The following is a 24,707-nucleotide window of genomic DNA, read 5'->3' as shown; positions in this document are numbered from 1 at the left end:
TAGGCACCTCAGCCACCCTCTGGCTCTTGAGGACAACTGAGCACCACGAGGGATGTGAAGCCTCATTTGTAAGCTTCCCTGCCCCCCAGAAGAAGCTTGAATCTCAGTCACTAGTGAAGTTTGCCCATTTGAGAGGCCCTGAAGGCCCTCTGGGTTCCATAAGGTCACATGATCTCACTGTGCGACAGTATAGGACCCTCGACCAACAAGCTCCTAACAGGCAGCTTGGAACAACTTTTAAAGTGCTCCAGGCATGGGTGGCTTCCAGAACTTAGAATGTGTGAAATTTTGCTATTCAATAAACAATTGAAAAACTCACCCACCAAAGACTTCAAGGGCACTAGCCCTGCCACCTGCAACCAAGACCAGTGTCCAGTTGCTCTGGACTGCCAGGTGAGGTTGAGCTGGCCTCTTAGGACTGCAGCCCAGCAGTGCAACCTGAGCAGGGGATTCAAGTAGCGCAAACACCTGCCCCACTGTCCCGCCCTACACTCAGTGCCCATGTCCCTAGGGCCAGGACTGATGGTGGGTTCAGCACTCAGACCTGGGACAGGGACTGGGGTGTGTCCGATGTGTTGCCCCCAGGGCAAGGCAAGGATCAGGAAGTTCTGCTTAGGTGGCTTCAACTGTGACAGGCTCACCCCTATCCCACATGGATGGCAAGAAGTTAAAGGAGATTATGCAGGCCACAGTGTGGCACCCACAGGACACTCAGTAAGTGACATCTTCATTAATAGGACCAGGACAAAGGAGACAGCAGACTTCAGTAAATGGGCTCATGGTCCAGGGATGACCTGCCCAGAGTCCCATTCGCTAGAAAGAACCGGGCAGGAGATGGGAAGGTTCTGACTGTGGATCCCCTACTGGGCTGGGCATTGGATCTATGGGCCAGAGTGTGGGTGGGCTGATAGCAGGTCACAGGAAAGAGCAACCCATAACCTCACAGCTGGCTTATTCCTGGCCCCTGGCTGGTCCTTGCCAATCCAGGATTCTATTCAGTTTCCCTGGCAATGGGGCCCCGGACACCCCGGGAGGTTCTGCCACAGCAGCCTCAGCACTAAGAATAGTCAACTGGTGGCTCAGAAGTCAGAGCCCTGTGGGGAGAGACCACAACTCACGGCCTCATCTGGAGTGGGCAGGGGTTGCTATGGCCACTGGACAGTTCCATGGGATACGGGAGCCATGAGACCGGAAGCTTCCCACCTTGGGTGGACTCAGCTATTACAGTTTGCACCAGCCACAGATACCTTCTAGGTTCTCCATTTCTCCTGTGTGGGAAGCAAGCAATCGTCCTCGCCATGGCTGGAAGGAGGACCCAGGTCAGACCTCTGCCCCACAGCCCTCCTCACCAGGCCCATGCAACCACCAGATCTCACAAGACATCAAGGCCTTTTCATAGTAAGTGGAAGCTGGAGATGTGGACACCACCCTGAGTCTTGTGACTGGTACCCCGTCCCTGAGGCTAGCCTTAACTGTGGGGGCATGGCCACTTCAGGCAGAGCCCAGCCCAACTCTCACTGGACTCCACACCTCCCACCAGGCTCTGCCTCTTCTTTGTCAATGTGCTTATTGGTGCCCATTGTCATGGCCGTGTTCTCCTGAAGTCTAACCTGTGCCATGCCTATGAGGAGGACCAAGCATAGGGTACCCCTGGGCAACTGCCTGGGCCCAGGGACTTCCTCAAAAGCTCCTGTGGCCAGCCAGTGGCCCCCAACTAGCCTCTCACTGAGGGCTGCCCTGCAGTGGGAACAGGAGGATGCGGGCCTGCCAGGGCAACACTGCCTTCCCAGGGCAAAGGGCTGGTGCTAAAGGCTGGAACATGGGGTGGGGGACAGAGAACATCTAAGAGGCTCTTCCCCTGAGGGCACTATGGACCTGAAGCTGCCTGGGGAACCACACCTAATGCCAAGATCAGAAGTACCCCTACTGACCTGGCTCTTGCTTCCAGGCAGCAAGGCCTCTACCCTGGGGAGCCGCTGGACAGTGCAGGAGCCCGTGTTTGCCCTGCTTTCCCCAGTTCTTCTCTAAAGCACCACGCTTCCACATAAAAATGAACCACCCTTAACAAACTATAGGAGAAACAGCCACCACCTGTGTGCTTCCCTGTGTGGAGGTACTTCTGTGATGTTACCCAGGGCTGGGAGAAAGTCCCCCAGTTCCACTGGCCCTTGCTCAGTCAGCATCCCCAATCTAGACAGCCAATCTATCCTCCATAGGATAAGGTTGTGTTGCCACCCTCACCTCACTGTGAGTGAAAGCAGATCTCTTGGGAAAGTTAGGGAGTTCTCAAACCTCACACCTCATTTGGTCCTAAATTACCTGAGAGCAACCGCTCTGCATGAGGAACTGCAACCAGGATGGAACTGTTGGGTGCCTCTTAGGAGCAGTGCTATGCCAGGCAGAGACCTCCTCTAGCCTCACTGGGACCCTAGGACCCCATACACACCTCCCATAGAATAGAGTCCAGATGACTCCTCCGTCCAGTTTCCCAAGTCTCCCCAGAGGAGCTTCACCCTCCACAAGCACAGGCTCTGGCGCCTCACTCCCTATGCCTAGCAGCAGACCTTGACCTGTTGTACCCTCATTGAACAGGGAACTCCACAGCACCTGACTCAGCACAGCCACAGAGGTCTGGTCCATGGGAGAAGGACCCAATGGGGAGGAAAGATGAAAAGTGGGGGCAGGGGAGAGGCAGCCTTCTCCCCAGCAAGCTTCCTGTCTGGGAAAGCACAGGGGGTGTTCCCGGTTGAGCAGGAGAATAAAAACAATGTTGAGGAGAAACCCTCCCTGGGGCTCCTCCACAGCAGACCCATCTGAGGGCTCTCAAACCTGCCCCAGGCCCAGAAGCAAACCACAGGGCTGCAGCTGCTGCCACCTGGTGGTGGCAGGAAGCCCACAGTTTCCCACCTCTGTGGATCTAGGTACTTGGACAAGACTCAGAGGGGCATCCAGTATGTCCCCCCAGCTCACACTCAATCCAACAACTATTGCATTCCCAAGGGCTGGGGATGCCACTGCCCATGCTTTTCTCCCCCTGCCAGGCAGCAGCATGCCCCCTCAGGGACAGTTCTACAAAAGAGGGCTGCCGTCTACCACGTGGAACCCTGAGGGAGATGAGGTGCCAGACCAGAATATTTGGCCACCTCAAACAGCAGAGTAGGTGGCATGTCCACTGACTCTAGGCAGCAAGTGGTAACTGGTGGACCTGGAAGGAGGGCGAGGAGGTCCAGAGCACTGCATGTGGGTCTCTACCTCAACACAGCCATGGGCTGCTGAAGCCCAGGTCCAGAGGAGCAAGGCTAGCGAGAGGTCAGATCACTTCTGGAGGGCCCAAGGGACTGTGTGCAGAAGGAAACAGCCATGACAGAGACCCCAGGTAAGGAGCGGGGAGCAGCTCTCAGACCCCACCCTGCACCTGGACTGGCCCCTTGAACCCCACAGTATTGGAAGGCACAGCTGGTGTCAAAGTGCACTCCAGCTGGGCCTCTAATCTCTCTGTCTGGCAAATCCCCCATAACTTCAGGAGACACAGGAGAAGCGGGCAACCTGCCCTTATATGTCCCAAAATAGAAAGTGAGAAGGGTCTCCTGACACACACCCATGAACCAGGCGATGGCTGAGATCCACCAAGTTGCCCCAGGTAGTACAGTGAGCACATCTGGTCAGTGAGTGCTGATATTGAAACCTGGGTCATGACACAGAACTCGAACACATGGCACCAGCTGTGCTCAAATGCTGGGCTTATAATGACCTGTGCAGAACATGTGGCCAACACAGATGGGGATTTCTCAATGTGAGAAATGCTAGGGATGATGGAAGATGTCGAGCCGTCCCTGCATATCTCTCTTCATTAGCATTTCATATGGAGTCAAATGGGTGGTAACAGGGTAGCTATTAACGCGCTCATGTCCATGATGGCTTCACTCTGTGCAGCCAAGGATGAAGGGCCTGCTCCTAGGCACAGACACTGAAGCAGCAGAATGAGTTCCCAACCAATGGGGTTTGGAGGTCAGTACAGAACCAGAGGTCTCTCTCACTCGTGGTTCACTCTGCTGAAGAGTGCCATTGAGGGCTGACCCCAGGCAGAGACATAGTATAGGCCCCCAGGGTGCCTGCAGGGACCTCAGAATAAGCGAGAGGCTGAAAGGATGTGAGGACAGCCCAGTCTGCAGCCTCCTGCTGTGGAGCAGGGACCCTGGGACCCCACACCCACCTCCCATAGGATAGAGCCCAGATGACTCCTCTGGCCAGTTTCCCAAGTCTCCCCAGAGGAGCTCCACCCTCCACAAGCACAGCTCTGGGCGCCTCTTTGCCACCTGCCACACCCAGAGCCCTAGTCTTGGCATTCCCCGTACCTCCTCACATACTGGGTGACCTGCCAACCACCTTCCCCCATCTCCCTGGACGTGCCAGCCTCCAGGGGAATCAAGGTGGTCCAAGATAATTCCCTCATATGAACCTTGTTCTCCCAACACAGCACCCCTAACCTGTTAAACAGGTGAAGCTTGTTTATTAGACATCTCCCTCACCTATCAGCTGAGCTCCAAAGGGACAGGAACTCTGCTGAATGTTCCCCTGTACGGAACTAGGCCCAGTGGGAAGCAATTGTGGCCACACAGGAATCCTGGATCTCCCCTCTAGACCCTGGCCATCTGTCCAGCTGGGACATCAGAGGTGATCTCCAAACACTGGCTAAATGAGAAATGTAGACAGCACCCTGCATGGTGTGATGAGCCACACCAACACCTCTCATCTGCATCACCATCACACTGTGGATCCAGGCCCATCATGGTGACAGTGAGCACCAAGACCAAAGGATACCACAGAAGCTTCTGGGAGTGGCAGTGCAGTGGTGCAGAGCAAGTGCTGTGGCTGCACTCTAGGTCTGGCACTGTCCCATACCAGCTCAGTATCCTGTGCACACCCCCAGGCCTCTCTTGGCCTTGGCTTCCTCCTCAGGAAAATCAGGATAACAACAGCACCTGCTTCTGGAGATGGAAATAAAGTGCAGAGCCGGCTGGCAATGCTGGCCAACTTGGTTGTGGAGGTTTTCCTACCTAAGAGGAGGCATTGCCCATGCCCACAAGAGCTATGCTGCTCCTGCCAGGGAGTGGAGCAAACCCCTCCTCAGCTCTGCTAGGGAAACATTGGCATTTGTACCTCAGGGTGGGATGGTTTGCTGGGAAGCTGTGACCAGGCATGCAATGTTGCATTCTCAGGCCCATCAGGCAGATCCCAGCTCAGAGCAGATACAAGCTGTCCAGGGAAGAGAGGCCATGCAGGGCTCTGACCAGCCCAGGTACTCATCAGCAGAAAGCCTCAGGAGCCAATGAGTCATGCTAAGACAGATCTGCCCTCCATCCATTTTCCTCTAGAAGAGGACATGGGGCATCAAAGAGGGCCCAAAGGTGATGCAGGTGGCAGCAGGAGAAAGAAGAAAGAGGCCACAGGCTGAAGCTGCCCTCTACCCAGAGGACCCTTTAGCATCCCAGAACAGAGACTTGGAGGGAAATCACACAAGGAGAAACCGCTGACCCAGGGACATGGGAAACACAGATCCAAGCCCACACTCTAGACCTCAGGGCTACCTCTGAGGCCCCCAGAGGGAACTCTACTCAGCAAAGGCCACCCCTCAAATTGACATCCTACAATACCTGCCATCTGGACAGGACTATCTAGGATCCCTCCAACTACCTCATGCCATGAAGAAAATTAAAGCAGACCATGTATGCAATATAACCATCCATGACCACACCCTCCCCCATAGTCTCTGGTCCAAGGAGGATGACCATCTGGGGACATGGGCCCTTTACCCACCCATGGCTCAGACTTACTTCCATCTCCGTACTGTGGGCATGCACCTTCTGCACCATGTCTTCAGCCTCCCACACGCGCCGTGTCAGCTGGGGTGAGTACTCAGCCTGGGTCATCTCACTGTCATAGGACCCCAGGATGGCACGCATGCCATCCCGCTCCTGTGGGCACAGAGGACAGTTGGTCAGCAGAACATGGAGACAGGAACCTGGGGAGCTCCCTTATGCAGCACCTCAAAGAGTTCAAGAATTCAGTTTCACGCTTACCTGCCAACAGTGCCCACCTCCAGAGCTCCTGTCCCAGAGGCCCAGGTGCTCAGAACTCCCAGGCCTTTCACCACCTAGGCCAGCAATCCCAACAGCATGTCCTAGTCTCAGTGCTTACTCTCCCTGTGTCAGGCTGAATACCCGCTTGCTTTGACTTCTCACCAGATCTCAGACAGTAACACTCAGAGCAAGGACATCAGCCAGCATTCTGGTGGGTGAGGAGGCACCCATACGAGTAGGGATACTTGGCAACCTATTGGGATAAGAAACACTCTGCTCTGCCCAACTACCCTGACTCTAAACACAAGGCCAGGATCCATCAGCAAATGACTCCTCATGGATGCTTGAGGCCACCAGAGTGTCACTGGGCCACCAGCCATGCCAAGCAACCTGCCTCCTCTCTTGACACAAGATAGCAATCACAAGAAGCAGTGACCCAAGTTTCCTGAGACAACAGACTGATCACACAGCCAGGAGTCTCAGCCTAGACAAGATCACTGCTTACCTATACCCTGCCAGAGTGAGAGTCAGGAAGTCAGGAACCCTGGGAGAAATGGGTGGCTTTTCCCCTGCCAAGACTGAGACTGATTCCTTCCTGAGACTGGAAAGATCCATCACACATGCCTGAATGAAAAAGTCTTGCTAAGCCAGCAGGGGAGCCTGCAGAGACAGAGGATGCTGCCTGGTGGGGAGCTGAACTGCTAAGGAAGGCCATGCCTCACAGGAAGCTGCCTCCTCCTCCTCCTTTGACTGAGGCTGTCAGATGTGAACCTAAGGCCACAGGGCCACGGGGTTCTCCCGGCTTCAGATACTCGATTCCTAGGTGGAGAAGGTCCATCCAACAGATCCAGGACCAGGCAGGGGCTCCTCCCATCTGTCCTGCTGCCCCCCTGCACTCAGTGGACTACACAACTGGGGATAGGGGAGCCCTTGTTCAGAAGCCCAGGTGTGTCAGCGTACAGCTTCTCTGACCACCTGTGCATGCAAACACCCTGGGGGTCTTGCAGAAGGTAGACTCAGATTCCACAGGGCAGGCAGGTCTGGCTGCAATGCCACCTTGCAATGCAGAGACCTTACTAGTGTGCTCAGTGACCCCCTTTTTGGCTCCGCCCACTTCTAGGGCCAGTGATGAGGAATCTGGAGCAACACAGGCCACAAAGAAGGTAACGGCTTCTGGGAGACCCTGGTTCAAACCCCAGCTCTGACCTCAAGTCTCAGATCCTTCCCAGTAAGATGGAGACATGAAGGATAGCTATGTAACTCAACACTGTTGTGAACAAAGTGTCCAGAGAACTGCCCTGTAAATGCTTGGTGCTCATGAAAGGATAGAATTGTATCAATGTTGGTGAACACTAGCAGTTAAGAAGTGAGGAAGCAGGTTTACACACTTACTGGCACATGCCCCTACCCAACACATGAATCCAGGGAAAGGAGCAGAGGCCAAGGTCAGACTAGCCCCTCATCACCTCCCTCTGTGCCCTGGCCAGCAGCTCCCTCCCTCCCACCCAGCCCTGGCTCAAAGGGCAATTCATGTCCCTGATGGAGACCTGCTCTCTCAGACCTCCAGGGGAACAAGACCTCCACACAGAAACAGGTCTTCATGACCACCAAGGTCCCCATGCAGGTAGCATTCTCTCAGTGTGTACTTCCACAGGCTGCTGCCCAACCATGTCCCCAGGAGAGGCCAGGCCCATGGCTCAGCCACCTCCAGCAGGAACACAGGTCCCTCCTTTGTGAGAAAGACAGGCAGCATGTTGGGGTGTAGGAAATCCTGCCTTCTCCTTCCTGAGATGATGGGCCCTCAGAGCCTTGGGCTGCTGTGTCTAGGCACTCTGCATTCACTGGCAAGGGACACAGTTGTCACCCCAGTGTGGACTCTGTAATTAGTTGATGACAAAAAAATTCAATAAGTGAGAAATTAAAGTTACAAATCCAACTGGAACTGGTCACATATCCGGGGAAAATTTGTTTCCATGGGAAGGTTTATGGAGTGTCATAATTTTATTGAAATCCTATATCTTCCCATTGACTTTTATCGTCTCAAGCTGGTTACCCGAGTTATCATTACCAGAGTGTCGATGCCGCTCGAGGCTGGGGCGGGGGATCTCCTTTCATAAACAAACTACAATTGTCTCCTTTATTGACCAATAAATCTCAAAAATGCTGCCCTTCACTACGGCTCTCTTCTATTACATCTCCAGGCTAGCAATGGCTGGCAAAGAAGAAAAATGTAAAGTGAAAAGTTTGTTGTTTGTACCTTTTCAAGAAATTGTTTTGTCATTAGCAGAAGAGCAGGCACTGTGCTGGTGTGATTTGGTAACGACTTTTTAATGACTGATTCCACTTGTGGTAAAGTTCGCTTCGTTTCCAATTGAGCAAACACAGACGATTAATTGCTGCACAAACAGGCGCCCAGGCTGTGCTGACAGAAGCCTTAAAGACTTGCTGGAGAAGTACAAAACAAAACAATGTTTTCCACTGAGTGCTTCTCCTGGGTACAGAACGGTCCTGTCTGTGAGCAATGGAGTTGGTTTGTCACCCCATTAATTAATGGCAATTCGAAGAGAAAGCTGGGAGACAGGCTCACCTTTGAAGAAGCCAGTGGAGGACCAGGGGCCTTGTGCCTTTGGAGACCCCTAAACCAACCACAGGATGTGAGTGCTTTCTATGCCTGTGGTGACCAGCCAGAGGCCATCCTAGTCCTGAGTCCCCTTCAAGAAGGAAGCTAAGGGAGTAAAGTGCCCAATGGTAAAGAAAATCATAAAGCTGGAAAAGAATTTCAAGGTCAAGGCCAGACAGGAATTTTCTAGAAGGAAACTGAGGTATGGAACTGCAGAATCACTTGTCCATGGCCCTAGGCATCCACTTACTGCTCATGGGTGTCTGAGCTTCCCAGTTAAAATAAATTTATCTGAGCACAGACCAGGCAGTGAGGCCAGCAGGGGGCATAGACTACCACCATAGGACAAAGAGCAGCAAGCAGGGGTGTAGGAGCTGGTCAGCCATGCTCCTGGGTGGAACTGAGAGTCCTGGGAGGCAGGGAACTATGGGCTCAGGGAGATCAAAGAGAAACCCACGGGCTGACACCATCACAGAAACAAATACACCAGGACAGATCAGGTGAGTAGAGGGTGCAAAGAAGAGTTTGAGCCCAGCACCCCCAGCCCTGCCCAGGGGACCCCCCTGTGGCAAATCTCTCCATACAAAACCACCCTCCTTGACCCTACTTCTTCACTGCCACTTAGGCTACCCCAGGGGACATCCAAAGCCCATCCTAGATAGCTGCCACCTTCCCCCCACAGGTACTAGGCTTTTGCTTCCCTCAAGGCTGGCCCGGAAAGTTCCTCCAGCAGGAATACAATGGGACCACCTTCCTTCAGGTACAGCATTACTACCTGTGGTATACTACCACAGGTATACAAAGTCTTGCTGCAATACTAGCTCCTCCCTACAGAATCCGACCCTCATCTCCCACACCTAGCAGTTTGAGGTTCATTTGGGCCAACCAAGGACCTGGGGAGGGTTCCCCCACTCAGGTTGTGCAGCTGCAACCAGTGGGACAGAGGAATAGGGACTGTAGGAAGAGGAAGTCCCTAGGAGGTGACAGGAACAAGACAGAACATAGAGAAGGTGGGCTTCTTTGAAGATAGCACATGTCACATGTGTGCATATCTGTGTGACCATAAGTGCACATAATAAATTTAACTGGGTGACCCAGAGGTGGCCAGCAGAGTGTAGGAGCCATGCTGCTGACACTCCTAGCCCTAATGGTCCTACTGCTGCCCCATGGCACCCTGGCAAGTCCTGCTGGGGTGCAGGTCTCCAGGAGAACCTGTGTAACCACCAAGGGCTGCTGGAAGCCTCTGCTACTGGAAGACCCAGTACGTTCATCCTTTATCCTTTTGCTCATATATTCACCAAACATGGATTCCATGAAGAGAAGCCAGGGAAGGTATGGAGAAGGAGCACAGGCCTTTGGCAGAGAACACAGAAAAGACCTATGGCCCAAGTGCTAGAGAGATGCCAGGTGGACACGGGTGACCACAGCATGTAGACTACAGCTGATGCATAGAGGGAAAGGTACACCAGGCAGAGGGCACAGTGTGGGCAGTCCCCAGTGTGCCTTGCAAAAGAATAACAGGGACAGTGGTGATTACCCCTCAGCCACCTCAGTCAAGAGGAGGCCTTTTCCACTGAGCTCTTGAGACTAGTGCCAGAACACACTGAGGAGTGGCTTGGGAATGAAGAGACATCCACCACACATACACGGATGGCCAGAGTAGGTCACCTGGGCAGTGGGGTGCCACACACCTGCTGAGATAGTTGGGGGACAAGTCTGGGGAGGAGTCTGCCTCCTGCAGGGAACACCAAGACAAGCTTCATGCCCAGGCTGGAGAAGGGCAGCGCAGTGACATAGAGGAGACAAGAGCGAGAGCCACAGTCCCAGTCTGGGAGGGGGAGCCACGAGGGAGTCTATTGGGAAACAGATAATTCAAGGTGGCCGGCAGCACCTCAGGCTGATGGGAACAGAGGCATGCGGCACAGTTGTCACAGAGCTTCCTTCTTCCCACCTTCCCAGACTGCAGCCCTTCACCCCTCCAGTGACATGAAGTGTGCAAGCCCAGGACTAGCTCCCAGGTCACAGAGGCCCAACAAGGCCCAAATCCTAGCTGGACATCAACTTGCTTATGACCTTGGCAAGAATAATCAGCTCTCCGTGTGCCTCAGGAGGTTCAATCGTGAAGTGGAAAGGGCAAAGTGTCCAGCCAGCCTTGAGTTCACATGTATCTGCACATGAAGCTCTGGTACTTGCTAGGTGCTGAGTCACTGCTGTCCTCATGACCCTTCCTCCCACTGTTTGTTTCTCCAATGGGGAGAAGACACTAGGTGCTCTGTTGAGACAGGTGCATGTAAGTGTTTCTGAGCCCTCATGGTGAAGTAACCAGTGACTGAAGAGAGAAAGGGCCCACCCAGGATCGTGAGCCAGGGAAGGTCCCCAGGAAGCAGGGGTAAGCCCAGAGAGACCGAGCTGAGCTGGTGGCATTTGCATGCAAGAGGGTCCCTTCCTCAGATTTCTCCTCTGGGCAAAGCAGTGGCCCTTCCATTCACTTCTCCCTGGTCTCTGCTGCCAGGGCTACTGGGTCTCTTACCTTCTCTGACCACCCATGCATTCTCAGGGCCATTTGACCATAGCCTCAGCATGGTCAGCCAACTTGGTTACCTGCACTCAATTCTTGGTCCCTCCACAAGGTTTTTCTTAAGAAAAGGAAATTATGATCAAGTGCAGCTGCAAAGCCCTATTCCTACCTGCCCCATGGCACCCTGGCCAGCAGCTTCATGGAGTCAAGGAAAAACCCAGGTCTGCCCGCTCTGCCCACCCTAGGCCTCCTTTTCTATCACTAATCTCTCCTCAGACCCCACTTTTTGGTGTACACAGGGATCCTCAGGGTCTCCAGCACCAGGACCCTTTGGCCACACAGAGCAGGACCATTTCCAAGGACTTCCTTACACTATTAGATGCTTTGGAAAGGAGGAGAAGGAGGGGAGGACGCACACCCAAGAGGAGGTGGGCAGCTGCAGAGGAGGTGCCGCGCTAGTGCTTAAGAGGCTTCCTCTCTGATCCACACCAGTCTGCCCTTTGGCCTGTGGATGCCAGGGTTCTGACCCAGGCCCCAGACAAACATGTGCAGCACAAGGACCAAGCCTAGGCAGGCTCGGTCCTAGGAGAACTTCCTGGGGCACCTATGTCTGTCTGCTTCCTCTGGCACTCACTGGGAACTAGAAATCATACTTGGAAAAGGACTCATTAAGCAGAAGCAAAACTTATTTACAGGGTCAGAAGATCTGCCTTCCACAGTGTTCCTAACCCTGACAGCAGACATCAGAAGTGACAAGACTCATCAAAGCCTTCATCATGATGTCTGCACTGCCCATTTCTGTGAGACAGGCTGTCCACTCCTGAGCCCATAGAATAGGCCTTGCATACTCCACAAGCCTCACTGTGCAAAGATGCTGGGCAGACTCTGCCCCAAGCAAGCAACAAGCACCCACATCACACAGACTGGCCCATAATCTCCAGGCTGGTAGGAGCCCTGGGCCAAGCAGGAAGCTTCCTAGGGAGATTTCACACAAGGCCCTGTATGCAGCATGACACTGAGTGTGGAGCCTGGGCCTGCAGATAGGGAAAGGAAGGAAGTGTGGTGCCTGAGCAACATAGACAATCAGATGAAGGAACCTGGACAGAGAAGCCACTATCCACAATGGGCAAGCTTGTATCTAAACAGACCACCATACTGTCAATGGTATATGCACACATGTTAGCCTAGAGGCTGTATAGGTGGGAAAAACATAAAATTCTAGTGCTGAGAATTTGTGGACTACAAGGCTACACTCATAAAACCTACAAGCAAATAACCCCAGGAAGAAAACACATGCAGTGTCTAAGACCAAACACAAATAGGAACTAACACAGGTCCTTACTAGACAGCAATGACTCACTCCTTGAAGCGAATAAACCCCAAGGACAAAGTCCTAAGTGTATAAAATTATCATCAAAATTCACAAAATGTAAGGGCTGAGGCTGTAGCTCAGTGGCAGAGCATTCGCTTAGCATGTGCAAGGCACTGGGTTCGATCCTCAGCAACACATAAAAATAAATAAATAAAATGAAGGTATTGGGTCCAACTACAACTAAAACGTGTGTGTGTATGTGTGTATAAATTCACAAAATGTTAATGAAAATGAACCAACAATACAAAATTTAGGAGAAAGAAACCCACAGTGTACTAGAATAATCAGAAAATAAGTATACCTAATATGTTTAGGTCAATAAAGGAATTTAAATTATTAGTAAGTTAATAACAAATAAGCAAATAAAAATGATTATAACCAAAAAGAAGAGCCAAACAAAATTAAAACAGAATGCTTAAACACTTAAATGTAGGAAGTAAATCAGCAGTTTAGATGTGGCTGAAGAGACACTTAGTAAACTGAAAGATAAATCTAAAGAATAAGCCAGAAAGAATAGGAAAAGACAAATACAGAAAATATGAAGGTGCTGAGAGAAATACAAGGTAGAAAAACAAAGTCTAAAATGTCTCTCACCAAAATCACAGAAAGAGGAGAGGAGACAGGAGAGAGGCAGTCATCAAGGTATAACGGTTGAGAACCTTCCAGAATCGATAAACCATAGCCAACTTCATATTGAGAAGCCACCACAAGTGCAAATAGTCAGGACGGGAAATTGGCACACCTTGACAGGTTAGAACAAGGCTGGGAGCCATGTGGGTCCCAGAGGCAAGTGCAGGAAGGATAGACACGTGGGCGGGTGTATGTGCTGAGAGGAAAAGAGGTCAACACTTACCACCAACAAGACTTGCCAGACAAAAACAGAAAGGACATATTTCTTTTCTTTCTTTCTTTTTTTTTTTTTTTGAAAGAGAGAGAGAGAATTTTTTAATATTTATTTTTCAGTTTTCGGTGGACACAACATTTTTATTTTATTTTTATATGGTGCTAAGGATCGAACCCAGCACCCCGCACATGCCAGGCTGGCGCATTACCACTTGAGCCACATCCCCAGCCAAAAAAGGACATATTTCTAAATGAGAGAAATGATCATATCTCAGAGATAAGAATAAAGAGCAAAGCAACAAACCTATATGCACAAATCCAGATGTTTACTGACATTACAAGAGCATAGCTGCCCTCCTTATGGGGCTTCAATCGGTACTGCAGATTCTGACACCTCTAACAGAAATAGGCAGATCCACAGAGAGAATCATTAAGGACACAGCCCAATTAACCAGCACCATCAGTCACCTGAGTCTAATTGTCTTCATCTGCCAATAGCAGAACACATGTGCCTCTCAAACTCACACAAAATGTTCACAAGACAGATCACATACAGGAACATAAAACACCACTTGAACAAATACAAAAGAGGACAAGTCACATAAAGTAAGTTCTCAGATCACATTGCATTTGTACTGGAAATAAATGACAAAGAGAGCCAGAAAGTCCCAAAATATCTGGAAATTAATCTACTTCTAATTGCACATGGGTCAACATAAGTCTCAAGAGAAATTCAATCATGACTTTGAATAAGAAAATGAACATACAATTTTTCAAAATTTTGTGGAATGCAGCAAAAGCAGGGCTCAGAGGGAAATTCATAGCACCAAGTGCCTAATTTAGAAACAAAGATCTAAAATCAATCATCCAAGCTTCCAGGTAGGAAATGACACAAAGAAGAACAATGTTAAGCCTAAAGCAAACAGAAGAAAAGAAAACAATGAAAATCAGAACAGAAGTTAAGGGAAATGGAAAACAGAAAATCCAGAGAGAATACAACAAAACCCAAATAAAATTCGGTTCTTCAAAAAGGTCAGTGAAGTGAATAAACCTCTAGTTAGGTTAATCAAGAGGGAGAAAGAACAGACAGATTACTAACATGGAGAGAAGAGGCTGTTACTGAATCCTTTGTAAAATGACAGGATAATAAAAGGATATCGCGAACAACTCTATACCTAGAAATTTGCTAAGTCACATGAAAGGGACTGACTCCCTGAAAGATACAAATTACCAAAACTCACAAGAGGAAGAAAAATCATGAGCATCGGCCTCTGGAGAGGCTCACAGGACTCCCCACTGCCTCCGTCCTAATGCTCATCTGCCCTGCAGACTTGAAACCAAGCAAGCACTAACCAATGTGTTAAAGTTGTTGACCAAAACACAGAAAGATTAAACGTGCTGCTGAACATGTAGAAACCAGCCCCAATTCTGGGCCAAATCCCTTACCACCCCCCAGTAAACTCCACAGTCCAACCTCTTGCTGTCTGTCACAAGGAAGCTGCAGACCCCACTTTATGCCTTTCCACTAATGAATGCTTTGCACTGACCTGCCTGGTATTGAAGGCTTCTTCCTTTAGAATGTCAAGTGGCCTGATCTAGGGATGGTTTGGGGCTATGCCTTGTAGAAACTCTCCTGCTGCTATTTTGGGGGCTACTCCAACCATGGGTTCAGTAAGACAGAACAGCCTGTATCTATTAAAGCAAATAAATCAGTAATTAATAATCTACCCAAAAAGAAAACACCAGACCCACATGGTTTTCCTGATGAGTTCGACCAAATATTTAAGTGAGAAACGATACCAATTCACTATAATCTATTCAGAAAAGAGCAAACTATTCTGCATGATACTGTTAGGCAGATGCACAACAAGCACCTGTCAAAACCTACATAACTAACCAGGCACAGTGATGCACACTGTAATCCCAGCTACCTGGGAGGATGAGGCAGGAGGATCATCAGAGCCCAGGAGTTTGAGACTACCTCCTGGGCAACACAGTAAGATCCTGTCTTGTTAAAAAAAAAAAAAAAAAAAAAAAAAAAAAAAAAAAACAAGATAAAAAAATGAACAAAGGAAAAGACACCAAAGAACTATATAACACAGAGTAAATGTTACTATAAACTATGGACTTTAGTTAGTAATAAGTTATCTATCAATACTAGTTCATCAATTGTAACAAATGTACCACAGTAACACAGGATGTTAATACTGACACAAGTGTAAAACTAAAATGAAGATAAATGGAAGTAAAAACAATATCTTTTCAAACCTCCAAACATGTGTGCACCATACCCTGAAGTAACAGCCTACAGGTCAGGTAAAGGTAAGCAGAATCAAGAGCTTTTAGGAGCCTGGCTCGTTGGGAAGAGATGGATGAGCTAACCTTTACCAGACTTTGATAAATAAAGAGTCTATCTTATAATCACCAGTGTAACTACTAAAAAACTATATAAAAGCTACATAGTTACCAAGATAATGAGGAGGACAAAATGTTAAGAAAAAAATTTTTTTTTATTCTCCAAGACACAAAAAGAAAAGAAAAAGAACACTGACAAAAGCAACTATAAGAAGTATGATTTAAATGCAAATGTTTCATTACATTAAGGGCAACCAAAATAAATACTTCAACTAAAAAAAATTAAAGATTTTCAGACTGAAAGAAAACCACAAAATCTATCTTTACCATGTACATAAGAGAAACATTTATAATGAAACAATGAAGAAAGTTTCAGAATGAAAGCTGAAAAAGCAAGAGGTGCAAATGATTTAAAAAACAGAAGCTGATAAATCCACAAAGGAGATTTAATGATTAAAAGAATCCATAAAGGATATTTCATAATAATAAAAGGCTAAATTCAGCAGGAAGACAATGTTTTTCAATTTGTATGTGCCTAATAAAACAGCATCCAAACATACACTCAATAATTGGGAAAATTAAAAAGGGAAATAGGTAAACATACAATCATGATGGAAATTTCAATATAATTCTCTCAGGAACCATAAGAAAACTTTATAAAGGATAAAGAAAACTTGAATAGAACAATTAACAATGGGCACAGACATTTAGAGAATAGTGCACTCAACAAACACAGAATACATGTTATTTTTAAGTGTGCATGGTAGTTTATAAAAATTGACTAATATTGGGGTCATAAGGTATAGCCCGGTAATTTTTTGAGGGGGGCAGGGATTGAATTCAGGGGCACTCAACCACTGACCCACATCTCCAACTTTATTTTGTATTTTATTCAGAGACAGGGTCTCACTGTGTTGCTTAGCACCTCACTTTGGCTGAGGTTGGCTTTGAACTTGTGATCCTCATGCCTCAGCCTCCCAAGCTGCTGGGATTACAGGCATGCACCGTCGTACCAGCTAGCCTGATAATTTTTAAAGGACTGATGCCATTCAGTGTATAAACTGAGCACAAGGAAGCTAGAAATCAATAATAAGATAGCTTTTAAAAAATCACCAAATGGTTGGAAATTAAGAAATTTATTTCTGAGTAATCCATTGGTTGAGATAAAACCAGAATGGAAATGGATAAATATTTTGATCCACAGTTTGGATCTTACAAGTTTTCAAAGGCCCAAGTGTTGAAGGCTTGGTCACCAGCAGTGGTGCTTCTAGGAGGTAGTAGAATCTCAAGGAGATACAGCCCAACAGAAGGAAGTTAGGTCATTGGGGGTGCACCCTTGAGGGGACAGTGGAACCTCAGCCCCATCCTCAACCCCTCTTTTGTCTCTGGACCACAAGGTGAGAGTTCAGCTCCACCTCACTCTTTTGACATGATATGCTACTCCACCAGGGGCCCAAAGCCACAGGGCCCATTGATTATGAAGTGGAACCTCCAAAACTGTGAGACAAAATAAAACTAAGTTGAATATCTCAGGTATTCATTATAGTGAAGGAATACTGACTAACACTAGGAAAAAACACCATATTAAAACATAGAGTATGCAACTAAATTTATAACCTTAAATACATGTTAGAAGAAAGGATAAGAACAAATTATCTACATGTACAACTTGAAAAACTGGAACAATGACAAATGAAACCCAAAGACAGAAGGAAATAACATATAAGAGAAATTAATGTAATAGAACATATGCAAAAGAGAACCAATATAGCCCAAAGTGGATTAGTTCAAAAAAACTAATAAAATTGAAAAGCAACTGGTGATAGCAATCAAGAAAAATAAATAATAAGAGTAAGAAAGATGATATAACTATGCATCATATAAATATTTCAACATAAAATGAAAAACTTGACACAAGTAAACTTGAAAACTTCAGATAAAATGGACTATCTTAGAAAACGTAAAAGATTATCTGAAGTTTCAAAGCTATTAAAAATTAAACCCCAAATTTAAAATCTCCCCAATAAGAAAACCCCAGACCCAGAAGCCTTCTTTTATGCATTCTTTAAGAGAAAATAATACCATCCTTGGCAGGCCACTATGAGAGTTTCCAACTCCTCAGGCCTAAGAGACCATGACACCAAAGCCTGACAGGACAAGTGATAAAGATGAAACTCCCCAATGCTCACAGATATAAGATCCTCCGTTAACTCACCAGCAAACCAATGCAGCACTGCACACAAAGCACCATGCACAGACCCCACATGCTCATTCCTAGAATAGGTTTCTTGCAACATTTGAGAGTCACTTAATTTCAATTCTCACTAACAGAACAAAGAAGAAAAATCATATGATCATATCTTGATATCTGCAGAAAAAGCATTTGATTAAAATTCAATATCTATTTACAATGAAAACAACAAAACAACGCTCTTAGCCAATGAAAAATAGAGACTCCCCCAGTGATAGGACAGATTTCCTTTCTATACATATTATACACACCATGATCTCTAATGGTGAGTGTGACAGCTAAGCTGGCCTCTTGTGCTTCCCAGCTGCCACGAAGTGAGCAGCTCTGCTCCACCACACCCTCTCTGCCACCATGCTCTATCTCAGCATGGGCCCACAGCACGGAGTCAGCTAACCATAGCTGAAATCTCCAAAACCATGAGACAACATAAATCTTTCCTTAAGTTGATTTTCTCAGTTATTTTGTCACAATGATGAAAATCTGACTAACACATAGGGTGAGCATATAACACATCCTCCAATAGAGCAGCCACACTCTGGATACCAGATAGAAATCCATATGCACCTGCACGAGTGCAGAATGCTCACAGTGGCATTAGTCACAAGTGCTGGAAAATGCAGGAGGAAAAGATAAAGTGTGGTACACTCATGCCAACACAAACAAGACAACTGCACAGCCACTTAACTGTGAACAAAGAAGCCTAATACAAAATACTACATGCTGCATAAGTCCATTTAAAAGTGGATACCGCTAACGGTGGTGTTGAACCTGGGGGTGGCGGGAGTCACCAGGTGTGAGCAATGCTTTATTTTTTGGTCCTGGAGGGGACCTGAGATGCACTGACACCACAGCACACGACATGTACTCAGAAAATGTGTGTTGGACGCCAAAGGCAGCTGAAAAGAAACTTTAAAAAAAAAATAATAATCCATGATTTCTGAAACATGATGGCTACCCAGTCACATCTGCAGCCTACAGTAAGCCTGTTTGACCACCTGCCCAAGAGCCATGGTCCCAGAGCCTGAAGAACAGAGCACATGGCTCCACTTGAGCATGCCCATCCAGGGAGGGCTAAGGAGACACTGGAAGTGCAGGGCAGCACATGACCCCAGAATGCAAACATTTGAAACCAAGAGGTTTCTGGACAAGGAGTATAATCTAGAAAAATTAATCTAGAGGCTGTGATTACATGACATGAAGGAAAGAGACAAGGAAAGATGAAGCAGAAGAGAATACAGAATCCGAGGGCAGACAAGTGTGTCCCCCAGTTCAGCTGTGGCACTGGGGCCTGGCACAGGCACCACCTCCTGCCGAGTCCCAAGAACACTGGCTCGCTAGTGTAGGGCTTTCCAGCACACGGAATCTGGGAGGGATACATGGGAGCAAATAACAATTTGTACAACTGGTCCAAATTTCTCGCCAGAGATGTCTGTGTAAACCCACTCTTGTCTGCACAGTCCTCCAAACAGAAGAGAGGGATACAGAAACATTAGACTTGGTAAGAGACAATGGCTCCTCCACACACCAACCATCTCATCAGAAGCTAAACAGCAGGCAGAGGGACAGTCCCCTGATGATGCAGGGTGGACACGGGTACAAACAACTCTGTGGTGACACAAGTGTTCAGAGCTGTCAAAGCTCATTAACTGCAGTTAATTGGGTAAGAACAGTTCCATTGATGATGGCTGACGAAGAGGATAATTTCAGCAGAATGCAATTCTATTAATTTCTGTAGAGTAACTTGAACAAAGTGCGAACAAAGTGTTACCAATGCATTTCTTGCTTCGCTTCTTTTATCAGTAGATAAGACTAATTTAGAATTAACACACCACTTGCTTAGACCAATTAGAGACTTTATATAAACAAGGTCTGGGCCAGCCTTGGTAGGGTGCATTCTGGAAGAGCTGGGTTTCCCACACGAGGCCGCTCAACCCTTTTAAAGTGGTGAACGCTGTCAACTGCGCTTGATGAAAATGTTTCTGAGACAAATCAGACATCACCCGGGTTGGGGAAGGTGAGAACTACGAGAAACTTTAGCCATGCCTAATGAACTGGTTCGTGGTAACAGGCATCATTCACTATGTTCTGAAAGACTGTCCTCAGAGATTTGTGGGGGAACAGCTGCAGGGCTCCTGGGTCACATTCTAGCCCTCTGCTGTGTCCGCTGCCCTGCATCCACAATTGGCAACCTTGATAAATACTCAATGACACTCCCACCGTGCTCTAACACCTCCTTCTATTTTTATTACATTCCCTTAATTTCCTTAAGTCTCATTACAAGATGATCTTATCTGGCCAATAAGCCAAGTGTACTGAGGGCTGAGCTCCATTTGCTGGGTGACCAAACTCCAAAACACGTCAGTCAAGCAGTAAGCACACTCTCCTGTAGCTACACCTGCCCGACACAAGCACTCCCCTGAGGAAGCAGGAGGCCAACACGGCCACTCACCATGAGGGTCAAGGTCTTCTCCAGGCCCTGTTCCGCTCCCCTGCCCTCTACCTCGCCAGGCAACCCAGTGCAGAGAGCACTCGCCCCCAGCATGGTGAGTCACTGCTCACCTGCTCTGCCCTCCCACCACCCCGCCGCCTCCCGCGTTTAGCTGGAGGGGCAGAAGGATGAGCATGCTGCTCTGTGCTTCTCGCCAGCAAGCCACAGTCTCGCAATTTCAACCTCCTGATAAAAAGCTCTACAACACCTATTGTAGGAAGGAGTGGGAATCAATTGAGATTTCCCGAAGCAATTTTAGTTAGACTTCACACTGCTCTATTACAAATTCCATTTCATTTATGTTAGTTGTATAATGTAGTCCCAGCACCCACCCTGAGCCAGCAGAGCGTTCCTAACAGCAGTTCCTCATCCCTGCATAGATGATGACATGGGTGCTACATTTGAGTTGGCGTTCTTGGAGAAACGAGAACAGCCAGGGAGGTGCCAAGGCCACCGTGAAGGGAAGCCTCACCAATGGCCCGGCTGCCTGTGTAGGGTCCTCAGGGGAAGGAAGACACAGCCCACACGTGGTCTGTGCAGTGTGTCCCCACCACAAAGGTAAGGAGAACACAGAATGTCAGCAGGAACCACAGGCCTAGGGTAGTATTATTTAAGCACCATTTATTTGGCAGGACACAGAAAGAAGGGTTGGGGATAAGGCCCAATCTACTGAACAGAGTTGAAGCCCTGGCTCACAGTCAGCTCTACCAGCCTCGGACAGATGCTGTGGCCTCTCCAGGCCTGTTTCCACACCAGCAAGGCAGAGACTGGGCTGGCTAGACTGGGCCTACTCAGCTCAGTGTTGGAACACCACAATACTGAAATGGCTGCTTCATGGGGGGAACCACGGCTCACACCCCACCACTTTAGCATCACTCCCCTCACGTTCCACCTGCTGCACACCCAGCCCCCAGATCAGGGCCCAGGACATAACAAATGCTTAGTAAATACTGACTGGACTGAAAATGAACAAAACAATCAGTCAGTCAGGCTTCAGAACCACCTCAGAGGAAGTTATGTCCCCAGGGTCATCAAGAATCAGCTGCAGGGCCATATACTATGTGAGGCAGCAGCCATAGCTCTTAGTGTCACACTAAAAGGCCGGATGAACACCCTGATGGTAAAGGGCTTAACAAACCAAAGTCACATCCCAGCTCTAAGTGCAAACACCCACTGACTATGGGACAGCATACAGTTGCCTACAGGGCAACCGTAACCACTAAAGCTGCACAAACTCCAGGTCTCAGGGGACACACAGCAAAACCATCTGCTCTGACCAACTGCAAGTGCTCATTCTCAAAAGAACAGGCACCCCAGTGAGGCCTGGGCCCACTGCCCCTGTCCAGCTCACAGCTCAGGGAGGGGATGCTTTGGCCTGACTTTCTTTGGCCTGTTGCTTATTGATGGGGCAAGAAATTAGCATGAGAAGGATTGTGCCCCCGTCACAGGACACAGCTGCTCTACCCTAAAATGGCTGAGTCTTTATTTAGAGAGAAAAACAAAATCCATCACAGAGAAGTGCAGGAAGGACAAGGTGACTCGTGCGTTCCTTGGTAAGAAAACCAGAGTCTCAGCCAGGCACAGTGGTGCAGGACTGCAATCCTAGCAGCTCTGGAGGCTGAAGCAGGAGGATCATGAGTCCAAGCCAGACTCAGAAACTTAGTGAGGCCCTAGGCAACTCAGTGGGACCCTGCCTTTAAATAAAATGTAAAAAGTGGCTGGGGCTGTGCTCGGTGGTTAAGCACCCCTGGGTTCAATCCCGGTACCCAAAACAACAACAAGACCCAGGGTCTCTGCTCAACTGCTGTGAAGTGTGGAGGCAGGTTCCAGAAGAACCATAGCAGCAATGAGAGCAAGAAGAGCTGGTGGTGCACACGCAAGCAGCCCCACCGCCTGCTCCGGCTGCCTGGCGTTGTGTAAAGACGCTGAAATAAAGGGGAGGTGGAGCAAGGGAAAACCAGGCTGGAAACACCCCACAGGAAGATCCGCCCACTGGATGGCTCAGGCCCAGACTCCTGCTGAGGAGGGCAGAAGGGCAGCTAAGAAGTCCACCTGGAGGAACCTAAGTCACACACTCCACCAGCAGAGAGCTCAGGTAGATTGTGAAAGAGCTGCTTCCAGGCCCCGGAAGGGATCTGCAGAACATCTCTACATTCTTTTACTGCTACAAACGGGGAAAGCAGCACTGCAAATCCAAGTTCAGGGGCCTCCTTCAGCTGGCAAATAGGGCATGCAAAGCTACAGACCCAGAACTGCCACCAACTCAAAGAGCAATAAACGCAGGATATGGCCTGGTCACTTAAAGAAGTCACAGACCAGAGCTTTCCATAAAGTCAAGGATCTGCCCCTTAGGTAACTACTATGTAAATCTGACTTTGCAGATACCTGATTTGCTTTTACCTGTAGTGACCCTGACCCTGCCTATTTGTAGACTTGCCTCCTCCTGCAGTGGGCTGGACACTGGAGATGGGAATCCAGCCACACACCTGCAAACATGCCTCCTGGACAAGCTCCTAAGACACAGTAAAAATCATGTTGCCCAAGATAAGAGTGGAATGAACGTGCAGGGACTTCTAGAGACTTCCACAACACAGCATGTGCTCCTAGAGTTACTGCTGTCACTGCCATCATGACATAACCACAATAAGTACAAGGAGTGACACGGACCCCTGCCTGGACTCTGGGAAGGAGTTGTGATGGAAGGAGGCGGTCAGAATCAATACATCAAGACTACTTAGTCTCCCTTAAAGTCATGGTGTCACTGTGGTGACAACCCCAAACAGTCCCTGGAAGGCCATGCTAGCTGCCAGGAGACAGTGAGAAACCAAGGCCCCTCCCAACCCTCACTTGGTGGCAACACATAAACTGGCCCCAATGCCAGCAACCAGAAAGAAAAAGAAGGGTAACTGGTGGAACATCTGGCTAACTGAGGAAGCTACTTCTTCCCTGAGCACCTAAAAAAAGGGGTGCAGAGGGCAGAAAGAGTGCCATACCCACCACCAGGCAGAGCATGGCACTGAACAGTTAGCCACCTGTGGCAGGCACTATCACCCCCACCACCACCTGTACAAGCCAGATAACTGCAGTGCCACAGGGCAAAAGTCCCACATGGGCCCAGGTGTCACCTCAGGATCCGGGGACCAGGCCAGGTTGCGCGGCCCTTGTGCTGGCTGAAATCCTGGATCAGAGCCAAAAGAAAACAGGTGAATCTTCAACAGCTCTCAAGGCCATGGGCAACTCCAAGCACAGGAGAATATGAAGGAAAAGCAGCAACACATGCAGCAACGTGAAGCACCAGGTGTCCCAAAACTTCATCAAGAAATAAAAGCCAAGAGACAAACTGGGGGAAAGATATGCCACTAATATATAAAAAATCTCTTACAAATCAGTGAGAAAATCACTAATGCCTAAATAGAAAATTAGGGAGAAAAAAAGCAAACTTTCAACAGAAAAGATGATTGACAGAAAACACAGAGGAAAGATTCAATAAAACCTATTTTTCACCCACAATGGCAAGGGTACAATGCTGCGGAACACTAGGGCCACACACCACATCTGTGGGAGGGAGAAGCCACAGGTGCTGTCCTGAAAACTAGGTTGGCGACCCTGGCCAAGTGTCCTGAAAGTGTTCACACCTTGAACTCAGCAATTCCACCCTAAAAACTGACTCAGAGCCAAGTCAAGGACATTGCTCACATTAGCAGGAGTATGAAAAAAATCAGAGGCAATCTAAGATTACATTACAAAAAAGCATTGTACAGCCACTGAAGACATAGGCCATGGGGTCCAAGAACATGTTAAGAACATGTGCCCGGGGGCTCCCGCTCCTGCGGGCATGACGCTAAGCACCCACCTGCCCAGAAACTACAGCTCCAAACCTAAAGAGCCTGAAGTGGGCACCTGGCTCCCTCCCAGGTGAAGAGCTTCTGGCCTTATGAGGGCACTTCTTCTCACATACAAACACTGTGTATCAGACTCTGCTAAGGTCACAGAAACACAGGCCATCGCCAAGGGTTCCCACAGCTCCGCACAACAAATCAAAGGTCTGAATCTACTGCTGTCCTCTGGGCAGCAGCCAGGTCCTAAAAGGAAGAGAGAGGAAGAACCATCCCCAAAGATACCTGTGGCCCAGAGGTGCCTCCGTCCCCATCCCCAAGACAGAAGTTCCTAGTAGAAGGCA

At 48.6% G+C, this 24,707-nt stretch overlaps 1 protein-coding gene across 32 annotated transcripts in view; it reads right to left on the bottom strand.

The window, feature by feature from the left end:
• Positions 1 to 24,707, bottom strand: part of LOC144369124 (mitotic spindle assembly checkpoint protein MAD1-like) — a 278,411-nt gene that overhangs the window by 107,350 nt on the left and 146,354 nt on the right. For all 32 annotated transcript variants that reach the window (XM_078028201.1, XM_078028200.1, XM_078028183.1 and 29 more), the window contains one exon: positions 5,835 to 5,975. In XM_078028201.1, coding sequence (XP_077884327.1) covers positions 5,835 to 5,975 — 141 coding nt within the window. The remainder of the gene's footprint in view (positions 1 to 5,834; positions 5,976 to 24,707) is intronic.

The sequence above is a fragment of the Ictidomys tridecemlineatus genome, chromosome 12 (assembly GCF_052094955.1).
Source record: "Ictidomys tridecemlineatus isolate mIctTri1 chromosome 12, mIctTri1.hap1, whole genome shotgun sequence".
Lineage (NCBI taxonomy): Eukaryota > Metazoa > Chordata > Mammalia > Rodentia > Sciuridae > Ictidomys > Ictidomys tridecemlineatus.
The sequence above is the reverse complement of the archived record's forward strand: the minus strand, read 5'-3'. Positions and strand labels throughout refer to the sequence as shown.